This window comes from Ammospiza nelsoni, chromosome 3 (assembly GCF_027579445.1).
Source record: "Ammospiza nelsoni isolate bAmmNel1 chromosome 3, bAmmNel1.pri, whole genome shotgun sequence".
Taxonomy (NCBI): domain Eukaryota; kingdom Metazoa; phylum Chordata; class Aves; order Passeriformes; family Passerellidae; genus Ammospiza; species Ammospiza nelsoni.
Genome location: NC_080635.1, coordinates 68,707,865 through 68,721,576, shown reverse-complemented (window position 1 = coordinate 68,721,576; position 13,712 = coordinate 68,707,865). Strand labels below are relative to the sequence as shown.

Genomic DNA, 13,712 nt, shown 5'->3' with positions numbered 1-13,712 from the left:
CACAACAAACCAGAACACACTGAAAAAATATTTGGATATTCCTCACTATCCAGCAGGAACACTTCCAGAGATATTTTACTTTTTCATTAGACTACAAAATACTACTGGTCTGTTAGGCACAACAAACCCAAGGCAGCATCAACCCAAACTTTCTGGCCTTGCTGTTTTCAAGACACTACAAGAAAAATAAAATGCACATTTTGTTTACGTTGTGTTCTCAATATTAGTTTTATAAATTTGTGTTTTGAACAAAAATGTGCACCTTTTTTGTCCTTGTCTTTGAATCAGCTGAATTACCTGGTGTTTTGGGGTGAGAACTGCTGTGCTTTGCTTCCCTTACATATTAAAGGCTGTGAAAATAATTGTTATCGGTAACTCATCTGTTTGTATGTAAACAACCACTAACAAACTGCATTCTTTGCTTTTATTTTGGCAGTACATCCTTAAGTACAACAGGGAGGGAAGCAACAGCAGCAGAAAAGCTCCTTCCCAACTGATTTGTTGTTGTAAGATATCAAATGTTTGGTATTTTTATCCAGTGCTTTACTTGGTGCTGCAAAGCACACTCTGAAACCTGATAACGAACTGTGTGCTGGAAGAAAAGCCCTGAGGAGACAGAAGGGGGAGGAAAAACATAAACAGCTCTTCACTTCCCTTTGTTTAACAAAAAGGTAGAAAAAAGAACATGAAAGAGACATTGCTGTCTGAAATCATAGTCATTTTTTGTCCCTGGAAAGTGAGTCAAGCCAGGTTTTTTCATCACAGTTTAATCCAGGAAAATGCCTTTCTTTTCTTTTCTTTTCTTTTCTTTTCTTTTCTTTTCTTTTCTTTTCTTTTCTTTTCTTTTCTTTTCTTTTCTTTTCTTTTCTTTTCTTTTCTCTTTTCTTTTCTTTTCTTTTCTTTTCTTTTCTTTTCTTTTCTTTTCTTTTCTTTTCTTTTCTTTTCTTTTCTTTTCTTTTCTTTTCTTTTCTTTTCTTTTCTCTTTTCTTTTCTCCTTTCTCCTTTCCCCTTTCCCTTCCCCCACAGTAAACCCCAGTTATGAAACTAAAGCAAGTAATCCTCATGTTTCTCACTGGAATTCATACATCCAGCAAGGGCTGAAGTACCTAGGATTTGCTAAAGAAATTCTGTTAGTTTTGACATGAACTGCTAATTTAAAAACAAGTTTCAAAGACTTTTATATCTAAATCAATTGGATTACTAGTCAGACTTATACAAATAGCAGTGCTTCAGGTATACATTTTACTTCTTAAATGGCCTATTTATGTTTACAAGCCTATTCTATAGATTTACTTATCTCATCCTGCAAGTTTAGTGTTTCTCTTTTGATAGCTGGAGTCTGTCATATCTTCACTTCTAACATCATAGAGAGAATATCTGAGCAGCCTGTACAACTCCTCTCTCCTAATGAATACCCTGGAGTTTCAACTCTTAATAAATAATAAATTACATTCTGCTTGCAGTGTGCTTCCAGACCCCTTAAAAGTTTATCCTAAAATCCTTAAATCTGTGAAATAAAATACTCAGCAATATTCTTTTGTTGGGTACAGCTCTTCCACCTGGGTTGGGGCAACACCTGGTATCAATCCAGGCTGGGGGACGAATAGAGCAAGAGCAGCCCTGCTGAGAAGGACCAGGGGGTGTTGGTGGATGAGGGGCTGGACATGAGCTGGCAGCACCTGCAGCCCAGAAAGCCAAAAGTGCCCTGGGCTGCATCCAAAGCAGATTGGCCAGCAGGGCAAGGGAGGGAATTCTGCCCCTCTGCTCTGCTCTGGTGAGACTCCACCCAGAACTCTGCATCCAGCTCTGGGTTCCCAGCACATGGACCTGTTGGAGCTAATCCAGAAAAGGGCCCTGAAATGAGAAATGGCTGAAAAAAAATCGAGATTGTTCAGCCTGGAGAAGAGAAGTCTCTGGGGAAACCTTACTGTGGCCTTTCAGTACTTGAAGGGGGCCTGTTAGCAGAGCCTGTTGGGATAGGACAAGGGGTAATGGTTTTAAACTGAAGAAGACTAAGTTTGGACTAGGTATAAGAAAGAAAGGTTTTTACAATGAGGGTGGTAAAACACTGGAGCAGGTTGCCCAGAGTGGTCATGGATGTCCCATCCCTGGGAACATTCAGGTTCAGGCTGGACAGGGCTCTGAGTAACCTGAGATATCCGTGCTTATGGTAGGACTGGACTGGATGACCTTTAAGAGGTCCCTTCTCACCCAGACTATTCTATCATTGTAGAATTCTATGAAAAACCAGCTTGTGCTCATGATGTTTCAAGAATTATGATTTGGCCAAGAAGAAAATATCCAATTCCCAAAAGATGGCTTTTCCATTAGCTTTTTATTCCCTGCAAAGACCAAAAATCAAATAACCTTCCACCATCCAGCTTTATTAGTGAAACCTTCAATAATCTCAGGATGCCACAGGATATGGCCACTCTAATGCTCAGTACAATAAAAATCTACTGCCCATATAGACTGGGGACAGAAATGCAATACTGCTTGGCTTTTCCTAGAAAAGTTGTAGGAACTTTAAGTTACAGTGACTTTAAGAGTTACAGTGACACAAAAAAAGATGTGGAGTTGAAGAAAACACTGGAAAGTACTTTGGTGTGCTCTTAGGAGCTTGATTAGATGGAGCACAGCAGATGTGCAAATAGCATGGATCTGGGCAATGCTGCTCTTCCAGAAGACAGGAAACATTACTGTAACTAGGGAGTGTCCCTGCGTGCAAACTAATGAGCTACACAGATCACTCTGGGACTTGTGAAGTCCAGTGAGGAGAGCGATTGTTTTAGGCTGTTTTACTCTTGCTTTCTTCTCTTAGACTGCAGTGGGTTGACCCTGGCTGGGTGCCAAGCACCTACCAAAGCCTCTCTCTCACTCCACAGCTGGACAGGGAAGAGAAAATATAACAAAATTATATTTGTTATAACTTCATGAGTTGAGATAAGGACTGGGATAGATCACTCACCAAATAGTGTCATGGGCAAAACAGGCTAGAACTAGAGATATCCATTGAATTTATTGCTAACAAAATCAGAGCAGGATAACGAGAAGGAAAATAAGGCCTTAAAAACAGCTCTAGCTCCTCCCTCAGTGGTGCAGGGAGACAGGGAATGGCTGTTATGGTCAGCTCATCACTGGTTGTTTCTCGTGCAGCTCAGGGAGAGAAGAGTCCTTCCCCTGCTCCTGCATGGAGTCTTTACATGGGAGACAGTTCTCCATGAACTTCTTCAGCATGGGTGCACCCCATGGGCAACAGCCCTCCCCAGACTGCTGCAGTGGGTCACTCTTCCATGGTCTTTCAAGGGCAGGCTGCTCCAGCAGGGGCTCCTCTCTCCACAGGCCTCCACAAGGTCACAGCCTCTTCTCAGGCACCCCTCACCCTCCCACTGTGATAGCCTGGCCATGCAAACCCAATACTCAGACTGGGAATGATGCTCCTTCCAGACCCAATGCATGCTTTCAGACCAGTGATCAAACTACTACAGTGCACAGAAGGGAACAGCAAAGCTGCTCCTAAGGGAAGACAACCTCTGAATGCTGTTCTTCCTGAGTACAATGCAAACCAAGTTATTTCTGGGGAAAAGGAGGAACAAGTTTTAAAACTCTGGAAGTCATGCCACTTCACTTAGAAATTAAAGCCTGAAAACCCCCAACATCTCTTCATCCTCAAAGCTAGACTATCAATATCTGTTTTTTGCTTTGGCTTTATTTTCTAAAATAAGTTATTTCCTTGGTATAACAGATGAATAGATGCAACCTTGAGCTACAGCATTTGTGAGCAGAGCTTCCTTGCTTACAAATAAACCCACCTGACCTTATCTATCCTCTGTGGTGAGTACACCTCTTTCTTAACCTCTTATTTACCATCCCTGATGCTGTTACACCCACCCACCTGCCTATGCTGGCTCTCTGTTATGTACTTGCCCCCAGGCTGGGTAGCACATGCTCTCTGGGACTCGTGGCCCAGCTTCCCCTAGGGATGAGGAGGCTGAATCCAGCTGCCCACAGGCTGCAGGGCTGCTTGGAGCCCAGGCTCAGAGACCTGCCTGGCCAGAGGCAGCAATGTGAGTAGCACCATAGCTGTCACACTAGAGTGAAAATGAAAATGCTCTTGGCATGACAACTGCAGCAGAAATTACAAGGGGCAAGGTCAGAGGTACTTGTTTGGTACTTGTTTGGTATGGCTGATATTTCTCCCTATCCCAAAGGCAGCATGTTAAAAACCCACAGATTCTCCAGCTACTGCTAGGGAAGGGCATTTGTCAAAGAGAAAAGAAACTGATACTGAAAAAGATCCACTGAGCAGACTGTTTCTTGAGTTTGGCTCCTCCTCTGGCCCAGTCTATTTTACATTTCTCCACTGTAATACTGGAAATAGAGACTCTGTGTGAAAGTTGCTTAATTGAATTGGTTGCCTTGTGAAAAGGATAAAAAAGCATAAATTAGTTATCATAGTGGCTCATTATGATCACTGATAGAGAAACTTGATAGATAGAGGCTTGGTTGAAGTATGAACATGAGGACACCTTCCAAAAAGTTGGTCTTGCTTGTGGGAGCTATAGAGTTTGGGGCAAGGCTTTATTGTGACCTCTAGACTGAACTTTATCTCCACCAGCAAAACCTTTACAGCTCATACATCTCACCAGAGCACCAGCCTCTCTTCCAAAATGGGGCATCAGGACAGGAACTGGTTGAAATCTGTAGGACAAAGAATGCCAAATTCTGTGCCACCCAGTCTGTTTCCCTGCTGTAAACTGCCTGCCCTCCCCCTCTGTCCTACTCATTGTGCTTCTCCCTCCTTCTACACAAGCTTAAAACAATGCCTGGTTCCAGACATGGGAAGGCACGAGGTATGGTGTCCTGCAGGCATGGGTACCACCCCAGGACTGGGATGTGTGCTGTAAATCATCTCCCCAGGCACTAAGAGCTTGTCAAGCAAGAGGGCAATCCCTTTGTCTGAGGGCTTCTCTCCACTTCTCCCAGCCTGCTACAAGCTGTAAGCAGGAACATCAGGACAACATGCCCACAACTATTTCAGAAACTGGATATTACAGCAGACAGACAGCTCCATGACCCTCTCTGTTTCAAAGCTGACACTTTTCAGTGTCACATCTTGGGTACCAAAGTGCTGGCAGTGCCAACAGACTGCATTCTCTCACCTATGGGTTGTCCACTTGGGTGAAGAGGGCTGAGTCTTGCCTCTCAGGGTGACAGAAATCCTATTTTTCCTCCTTGTGCAAGCCATGCCATAATGACAAGAAAAGCCTTGTGGGTCCATCTGAACCCTACTGCCTATCTCAGACAGGGATAGGTATTCACAAAACTTTGTACTTCACAAGATCCTTCCTCTTCCCGGTGTGAAACAGGAGATTGATAGTCCTTTCTATGTCAGGGGAAAAGAGAGCCTTTTCTAAGGAGCTCAGGAGGCCTTTGTCATTTTGGGAAGTCCAAGCTCTCCTTTCAATCCACTTGCAAAGACAGATCCTCCTGAGAAGGCCCCAATTCCCCTCCACTGCTGCCTCAGCCTATAAAAACCTTCCCATTGAGGGTCTGGGAAGTGAGACTGGACTGAAATCTGTAAACACTTTGGATACTCAAATGTAAGATCCATGCTGCCCTTATGTAAAACTGGCAGAGAGGAGTGATGGTCACCATGAGAATTGTTAAGACCTCCTAGAAGAGCAACAGGGGAGTCCTGGTGGGAAGGAATGGCCCTGGCCTAGAGCCTGGGTAGGGTGTAACCAGGCAGGACACGACTGTCCAAAAAATTGCTGACTTAGTGAAATGTAACACACAAAAAATTGCTTCCAGCTACTTGGTGTCTTCCTAGTGCAGGTGGAGGAGAGTGAGCCAGAAGGACTTTTGGCATGTGAGGGCTTTATGTAGTGAGGGATGAAGGGGTAGGATGGTGCTGAAAGAGCAGAGATCCCACTGGTTCTCTTTGATGTGCTCAAGCTGCCATGTAATAAAACTGTCCAGAATTTCAGGACACAGCCCATGCCTGAGATTACTGTCATGGCTCCTACAAGAAGTTATATATTGCAGGCACTTAAATGCACATCCTGTGGACTCTTTCTCCTTTGGTGGGGGAAAGAAACATTTATGAAGTGCAGACATCCTCTGCAGCCATGGCCAACCCTGTGTTCAGCTACAGACTTGTGAGTAAACATAGGGTTTAAATGGTTGTTTTTGCATGGAATGGTATTTTCACCTTAACTCTGCCCTGGCTGGTGAGAGCCTCTGTGCACCCACTCTGCTGGCAGCGACTAGAGAATTCCTGCAGCCCAGTCAGGGACACTGCCCACCCTCTGGGAGCAACACTGAACCAACTAAAGTTTATACCTCTTTTTTATCTCTTTGACCTTTGCACAGCATGCAATGTCTGCTTAAACCTTCAATAAACCTGCAGAAATCATACACACCACTACCAGGAATCCTTATGGCAGGAAGACTTTTGTGCTGACTGGTGACAGAGCTGCTCTGACTGGAGCCAACACCCCACATGGGGAAGTGCTGGGCAGAGGGACTCATCCATTCCACAGAAACATGCCATTATATTTTCTGCTACCTCATTCAGTTGTCACAGCCACACCTTTGCTAAGCTGCTCCCTGTTAAGGATTCCAAAGTTCACTGCTGATCATGAGATGCCCTCCAGTCCCCATATTCTCTCCTCAAATTTCAGCTACTGGCTGCTAGGTGCTAGCAAACTTGAAATTCCTGGTAAAAGTCTGGAAGATTAGTTTTGCTGAGTTCAGTCTTCTGAAGTAGTGTGAGACACCACAGGGTAAACTGAACTCCACCTTGATGCTTCTCCTGCTCAATTTGATATATGGATCTGACTGCTTGATCACAGCACAGATTGGAAAACTGAAACTGCTCTAGGGCATTTTCCATTAAATCAGCTGCAGTGCACACAGCCAGACTGTTGAGTATTTAGATTTTTTTTTAAAATAAAAGTACTAAAAAGGCAGCTAGAGGCATCTTGAAATACAGGGCATCCCCTGTTAATATCTGTGCTGATGAGAAAAAGAAGGGATTAAATTATTTTCCATGTAATGCATGACTTTCACCTCACCCCTTTCCTCTTCACCTGAATGCCCACAATCTTCAGGGGGGCAACAAGAATAAAAGCTCTTTCTGCATAGGCAGATCCAATGACTCCCTCCTACAAATCTTAATCCAATGGACACTTGGCAGGGTTTCAACAAAGAGCCATGGGGCCTCCAGTTCCCCCATGCAGAGAATCTGGCCCTGCTGTGACCCTGCCATGAGCTCTGGTCTGCACATTACACAACTATTTTCTTCCCTTTCCATCCATCTCAAAAGCAAGGATTAAAATTTAAGAGTTTATGAAAAAGAGATTTGATAGTACCAGACATTCAGACAGTCATCAAACCTTGCAGTGAACCAGTCTGACAGAATAAACAGAGTGAGGCCTCTGTGGGAGTTTAACTATAGGTATCTTAAAGTAAATGCAATGCTGTGGAGAGCTATTTGCTCCAGAATGTAATAATTTTACACCATTTTCATTAGTTGTCTAGAAATTATATTAATTGAATTGAGCACAATTAAAACAGTAGAAATGAGTACGTTGAATTGTCCCCTTGTCATTTTTATCATGACCATGGCAAAGCAGCTTTGAGTCAGAAATGTTTTCAAGTATACACAGAATTTAAACATTATAGCCATTCTCCTTTGAGCTCAGTGAATATAAAACAACATTGCAGCTTAAACATACGGCCCATTCCCACTCCTTTTTCCAGGTGAAGCAGGACATTTTTCTTACCTGGGTATGGCACTCTCCCTTTTGTTACCAGCTCTGTCAGCAGGATCCCAAAGGACCACACGTCTGACTTTATTGTGAACCTTCCGTACAGCGCCGCTTCTGGTGCCGTCCATTTAATGGGGAACTTTGCACCTAAAGAGAGAATACATGAGTCTTAACCACAACAGAGACAGAACCAAAGCACCAGCTCACAGGTGACTCTTGGGTTCTGCAACACGTGCAGGTGGAAGGAGCTGCAGACAAATGTTACCCAACAGCTCCATAGAGTACAGTCAGAGAGGACAGGGGGCAGAATGTGTAGGGCATCAGGAAAGACTAAGCAGGGAAAGGGTCAGCTTGTCCCACATCACAAGAGAAGAATAAGATGTTTTAACACAAGTTTGAAGTTTTATAAAATGAAAAAAAAAAACCCACCCCAGTTTTAAAAACAAATAAGCTCATCCATTCCACAGATATAATAGAAATACCTTCTCCCAAAGTGTTTTAAATAATTGCAAATCAAATACAGTTACTACATAGAAGCAGAACTGAGATATGCTGGATATGTACCTCCCAGTTTGCCTGCTCAAGCTGAGCAAAATGCAAACAAACAAACATGATGAAAGCAAAAATTCAAAGCAAATCCAATATTTCATTAGAAACACACAAGGACTTTAAAATAATACTGCCATTTGAGTTGCTTGGAGTGCTTGATGTCAAGGCACGACTTTGGCCTGTGATTTATAACTTGACAGTGTACTTTAAGCTCCTGGCACTGCAAAGCCTGTAGTGCCTTAAATACGTGCAGCTCTAATGTGCTCATCCATCATCAGAGCTTGCAGGAGCCAGTTGCAGTAAGGATAGTGAGATAACAAACCTTTAAACACTGATTTATTTGCTTTTCCAATCACTGACTGTTTTCTTAGGAAAAATATTTTCAGTATGACTTTAAAGAAAAGTCTTGTGGTAATAATTAACTCACAGTATGTACAAAAAATATGCAGACATTTCCCTGGTGCCTTGTATTAACATACAGGCAAAAGAGTTGCATTGCTTATTGCTGATCCCTAGTGACAAACACTCTTGAGTTTGGAAACAGACTGACTTTGACTTCACATCACCCTCTCATAAAAGCTCCCTCTGCTTTCAGGAGGATGTGAAAGTGTAACAACGTGGACAAATCACTCTCAGGGAGTGAACCTATGGCACTGTTTATAGAGTTCCCTGCCAGCACTGTTCCACCATCACATCCAGGGCTCAATGTCCTGTATCTTCTGCCACACACCCCAGTCTGATGTGACTTAGAGTAAAAAGTACACATGGTAATCCTCATCTCCCTTCTTAGTAAAACTTCAATGTGCTAAAATTTTTTCTGCTCTACATGTAAATGGTCCTAAGAGAGATAGTACTCTAGTACAAATACATTTTTTTTCCTAGGGAGTATTGCAGTTGATCAAATAAGTCCTGCTAAATAACTGGAAAATGTCCTGCTAAAGGATGAAAAAGATGCAAGAGAAAGTTTCAGATACCTAATGCCTGAAGTCAGGAACTTAAGACTAGTTAAGCATCAGCACATCACTGGCTAGATTTGCCAAGGTGCTGGAGGATTTTGGATGCCTGTTCACTTTATAAATCTGTCTCTTATGTATTTTCATTGGTTGACAGGTAGGCAGAACTAAAATTTGGGTGCTTGGCTCAGTCTCAACCTCCTTCACTTACACTTCTTTGTGTGACCAACCTTAGCTTACAAGACCCAAAATTTGCAGAACTTCATTTTTTCCTTTTGCCTTGGCTGTGCTGTGTGAGTCCTTTGCAGCAGAAGCTGCCATCACTTGAGCCTCTCTCCTGGAATCTGGCCCTGCTCCAGGAGCACCAGCAGCCACATGGGCTTGGCAACTGCTGCTCCAGCTGCCAGGAGGTCCTGGGGCTGTACAGCCCATGCCAATCCCTGGAAAAACTGCAAGCTGCATGTGGTCAGGCTGCCCAGGCCAGCAGGGCATGCCTTTAGATGGGCTGTGCAGGCAGCCCTGGATGGGAGGGCCAATGTTCCTCTGCTCTCTCCTACGTGCAGCCCAGATAGTACACACACCCCGTGCCAGCTGGATGAAGAAACAGCTCCAGGCTGGCCAGGAGCCTGAAGCCTTGGACCTTGGCTGGTGCTGGGTGAGATGGACATGTAGGGGGGTTTGATTGTTCACACGTTGCACACATTTTATTCCACAATTTTCTTTTTCTTTAATCAGCTGTGTTTGTCTGAGAAACTTAGAGAAATCTGCTCAATTCCCTTTTGCTTCAAACTCAGATCCAAAGGTAGCAACCACCTACAACTCATCTTTGGAGGAAGGAAATCTCTTCAGACTCTTTTGTGGCCAACTCCCCCAGTATTTTTGTCTTCCTCAACCTACTGCCAGTGTGTCACTGAGAGATGAGTATGCGGCATGTTGTCAAACCACAGGAAAATGAGAAGCAAGGTAAGTCCCCGAGAAGGGGGATCAATTCCAGGACATCCCTTTTCCTGAGAGCTAGAGCAGTACCATCCTCACCGGGGTGTGATGAGCACTGCTGGAAAGATGAATGGTCTGTGGTGAGGATTTTCCAACAACAGGACAGCTATTCATTACTCCTCTATGCTGCCCCTGCTGTGGATGATTCTCTGGCTAAAGCAACTAATACAAAAAATCACGTTCTGCAGTTTGTGCAGCATTTCCTGATAGATGACAGATTTGGAGTGCTAGATGGGGAGGGGAAAAATGCAACCTTGGCAGAGAGCTTGCTAGCAGAGCCCTGCCTCATGGTTTTCTGGCCCTGCAACACATGTTGGAGGCTGGATGGTTCAAGAGAGTCTGCAGTCCAGAATGGCAGAGCTGTCAGTGAAGGGAGAGCAGAGACCAGGGGGAACACACCAGGCTGGTCACCTGCAGGTACAGCACATGCCCTGCCCTCACATAAAGAGATCACATACAGCCTGTGTGAATGGCAGTGTGTGTGTTTGTCTGACAGGGATCCTCCAAAGTGCTGCCCCTCATTCAATGCCTGGAACTGGAAACAGACACAGTGCACTGCTGTGAAAGCACAAAAATTCCCAAATGTGTTGAGCACTGCCCTGAAGCCTCCTGCTTGCTGTAGCTCCATGGAGTGCTAGCACAGGCCAGATGCTCTGTGTGGCTCCTGATGGACACACAGTTCCTGGGCTTAACTCTCTTCCCAACACACTGATTAAAACCCCCAATGCCTCTCTCTGCCCAGGCCTCAGAAGCTTGTTAAACAAACTGACTTTGTGCTGCAAACAAATTACAGCATCAGATAAAAAGTGTATTACTGACAAGCATGTTAATAAATCTGATAAGCCAAATCACCCCAGCTGACAAGGCAGCCCATCTCCTGCTCTGAAGGCAGATTTTGTATCAGTGGGGGAGGGATTTCTCTCTTTTTGTTGCTGGAATGTGTTTTATTACAAACTAGCACATGAGTAACCCCATGCACGGACACAAACAGCAGATTGCATTCATCAGGTCAGGATGACCTGTCTTTGCCCCAAAACAGGGTACTAATCTGCAGCTTTTATCTCAGTCCCTCTTTTTTTTTTTTTTTTTTTCAAATGTTACAGCCCGGGGAAAGCCTTTTTTGGGTTTCTGCACTGGTTGTAACCACATGAAACCAAAGCTGCTGATACGATTTATGGTTAGAGCAGCAGCCCCGAGCCTGTGAGGATTTTTGTGAGGCTCAGTCCTATTCTTGGGACCTCTGCCCAGGCATTCACACAGGTTATCTCCCAGGAGGATTTCCCTGGGAAAATCAATCCATGGTCCTGTTTTAATTCTTTGCTGGCTTTAAGCAGGTCATGTGATGAGAAGGAGCAGAGGGGGCTGGGATGATTGAGTGACCTTGAGATCCAACTCTCAGCATGGTTTCCTCTGAGGCAAGCGAAAATCCCTCAGAGCTTTGGTCTCTTTTCAGATCTAAATCTTGATGAAGTAGAAACCTCTGAAATTCATGCCCCAGAGCCACTGCCAGCTTGATAATGGTCCTGTTTCTGGAAATGTTACAAAGCTGCTACCTCTTGTACCTTAAAACCAAACCCAGTGAAGGACTCCAAGCTCTGTGACCCAAAACCTCGGGGACCGCTCGGGTTAGCCATCAGGGAATGCAGTGTGGCATTGGATTGCTTCTGGGGCTGGAAAGGGAAAGCTGTAAAAGGTAAAAACGGAGTGCTGAAGCAAGCATGAAACAGGAAACGAGTCAGCCCCGGCAGGCGATGATGAGTGCCGTGTGGGAGGGACCGTGCAATCACGTTTTTTGTGCTCTGAGAACGAACGAACGTGGAATGACAAGCCTGGCAAACACCAGCCATGAGGAGCAGGCTCCGCAGGCGGACCCCTCCCAGGGAGCGGCTCTGAACTCCCCTCTGGCTCTCTCCTGCAGCCCCCATTCCTTTCCCCTCCTTTCCCTCGCCCTTCCCCTGGCCCCGGCCGCAATCCTTCCCTTCCCGGGCAGGCAGAAGGCGCCTCTGCAGGAGCGGATCCCCATGGACCCGCTGGCTGAGAACGGGGAGCCCTCTCTGTTCTCTGTTCTCGCAGGTAAAGAGTGAGAACAAAGCCCTGGATGTTCCAGCCTGCACTGCAGTCACAAACAAACCAGCTCTGATTAGCTGGTGAACAAGTCTGCAAAGAGCCTGGAAGGAGAGGGGGGAAAATCCCTGCCTAGTTCTAGGAAATCAAACTAAGAAGCATCACTTGAAATCCCTGCCTATTTCTAGGAAATCAAACTTAAGAAGCATCACTTGTTTTTAAGCAGGGCAGGAAGGAGTTACTTCTAAGTGTTAAGGAGGCAAAAATGATCTGTGAGTTTACAAACACCTACTAGAGCTCCCAAAATAGCTCTGACTCGTCTGGAAGGCATCAGAAAGATCCTTATTGTTTCATGTGTGCTTAGAGTGGCACTACTGCAAGTGTTGCTGGTGTGTGCAGTAGAAACATGGCCTGGAAAACAACTCTGCACTTTTTATTTATTGAGAAAATTTTAAATTTGTATCAGCTGCTGCTGCTTAGAATAGTAACAACTCTAACCCAGTGACTCTGTGGAGCACTGGCACTCTCCACAAAAATGACATGTCCTCGGCCAGAACTCCACATAACTGTGAACCCTATCAGTGCAAGGATAGCAGAACTTCGTGGGAAATCCTTTGCTGGGGGTGATGGCAAGTTTCTCTTTGTCCTGTAGGATACCAGGAGTTTTAAGTCTTGCCTTACAGGGTTGACACAAGCATCATCACCAATGGAAGGGAGCAACACTCCATGCCTGACACTGTGTGTGGGAAGATGTTGCAACAGCAACAGCCAAAAGAAGCAATGGGACAGGCTGCAATACAGTCCCCCAGTGTAGCCTTTGAAATGGGTGTCACCCCAAACAGGCATGTTTTTCCCCTTTGATTACTTACTTCCTCTAAAAGCAAGAGGAGCCAAATGCTCATTACAAGCCAAGAGCTTTTTTTTTGTATTATTTAATGGCAGTGTATGGCTGCTAGTCACACACTTTAAATCATTAGTGGCATGACCATCTCTTTCCTTCCTGACAATTGCTGAGAAATGGCAGTGCAGACAACGAGCTGCTTTTTATTTACCTCTCATAAATCAGGAGCAGTCAGGCCTCCTTTGTTCAAACCCAAAAGAAAATAAACCGGGCAGTAAAACATTACCACCAGGCTAAGTAATACCCACACAGGTTCAGGAATCCTGCACTCTGGCCTGCTGGGGCTCAAAGCATCCCCATCTGTTTCCTTTCAAAATATTTAATCAGAGACAAAAGTGACAGTGGGGGAAGGGAGCAGGAGATCAAGCGAAGCTGGAGAAAACCACCTCTTCCCCACGCCAACAACGAGCTCTGTACTAACACACTTGAGCCAAAAGAAGGATGGCTGCTGAGAAGAGTGACCAGAGACTTTAA

The 13,712-nt window shown here is 44.8% G+C and overlaps 1 protein-coding gene across 3 annotated transcripts in view; it reads right to left on the bottom strand.

Annotated features, from left to right (window-relative positions):
- Positions 1–13,712, bottom strand: part of FYN (FYN proto-oncogene, Src family tyrosine kinase) — a 138,727-nt gene that overhangs the window by 5,722 nt on the left and 119,293 nt on the right. For all 3 annotated transcript variants that reach the window (XM_059467436.1, XM_059467437.1, XM_059467438.1), the window contains one exon: positions 7,791–7,922. In XM_059467436.1, coding sequence (XP_059323419.1) covers positions 7,791–7,922 — 132 coding nt within the window. The remainder of the gene's footprint in view (positions 1–7,790; positions 7,923–13,712) is intronic.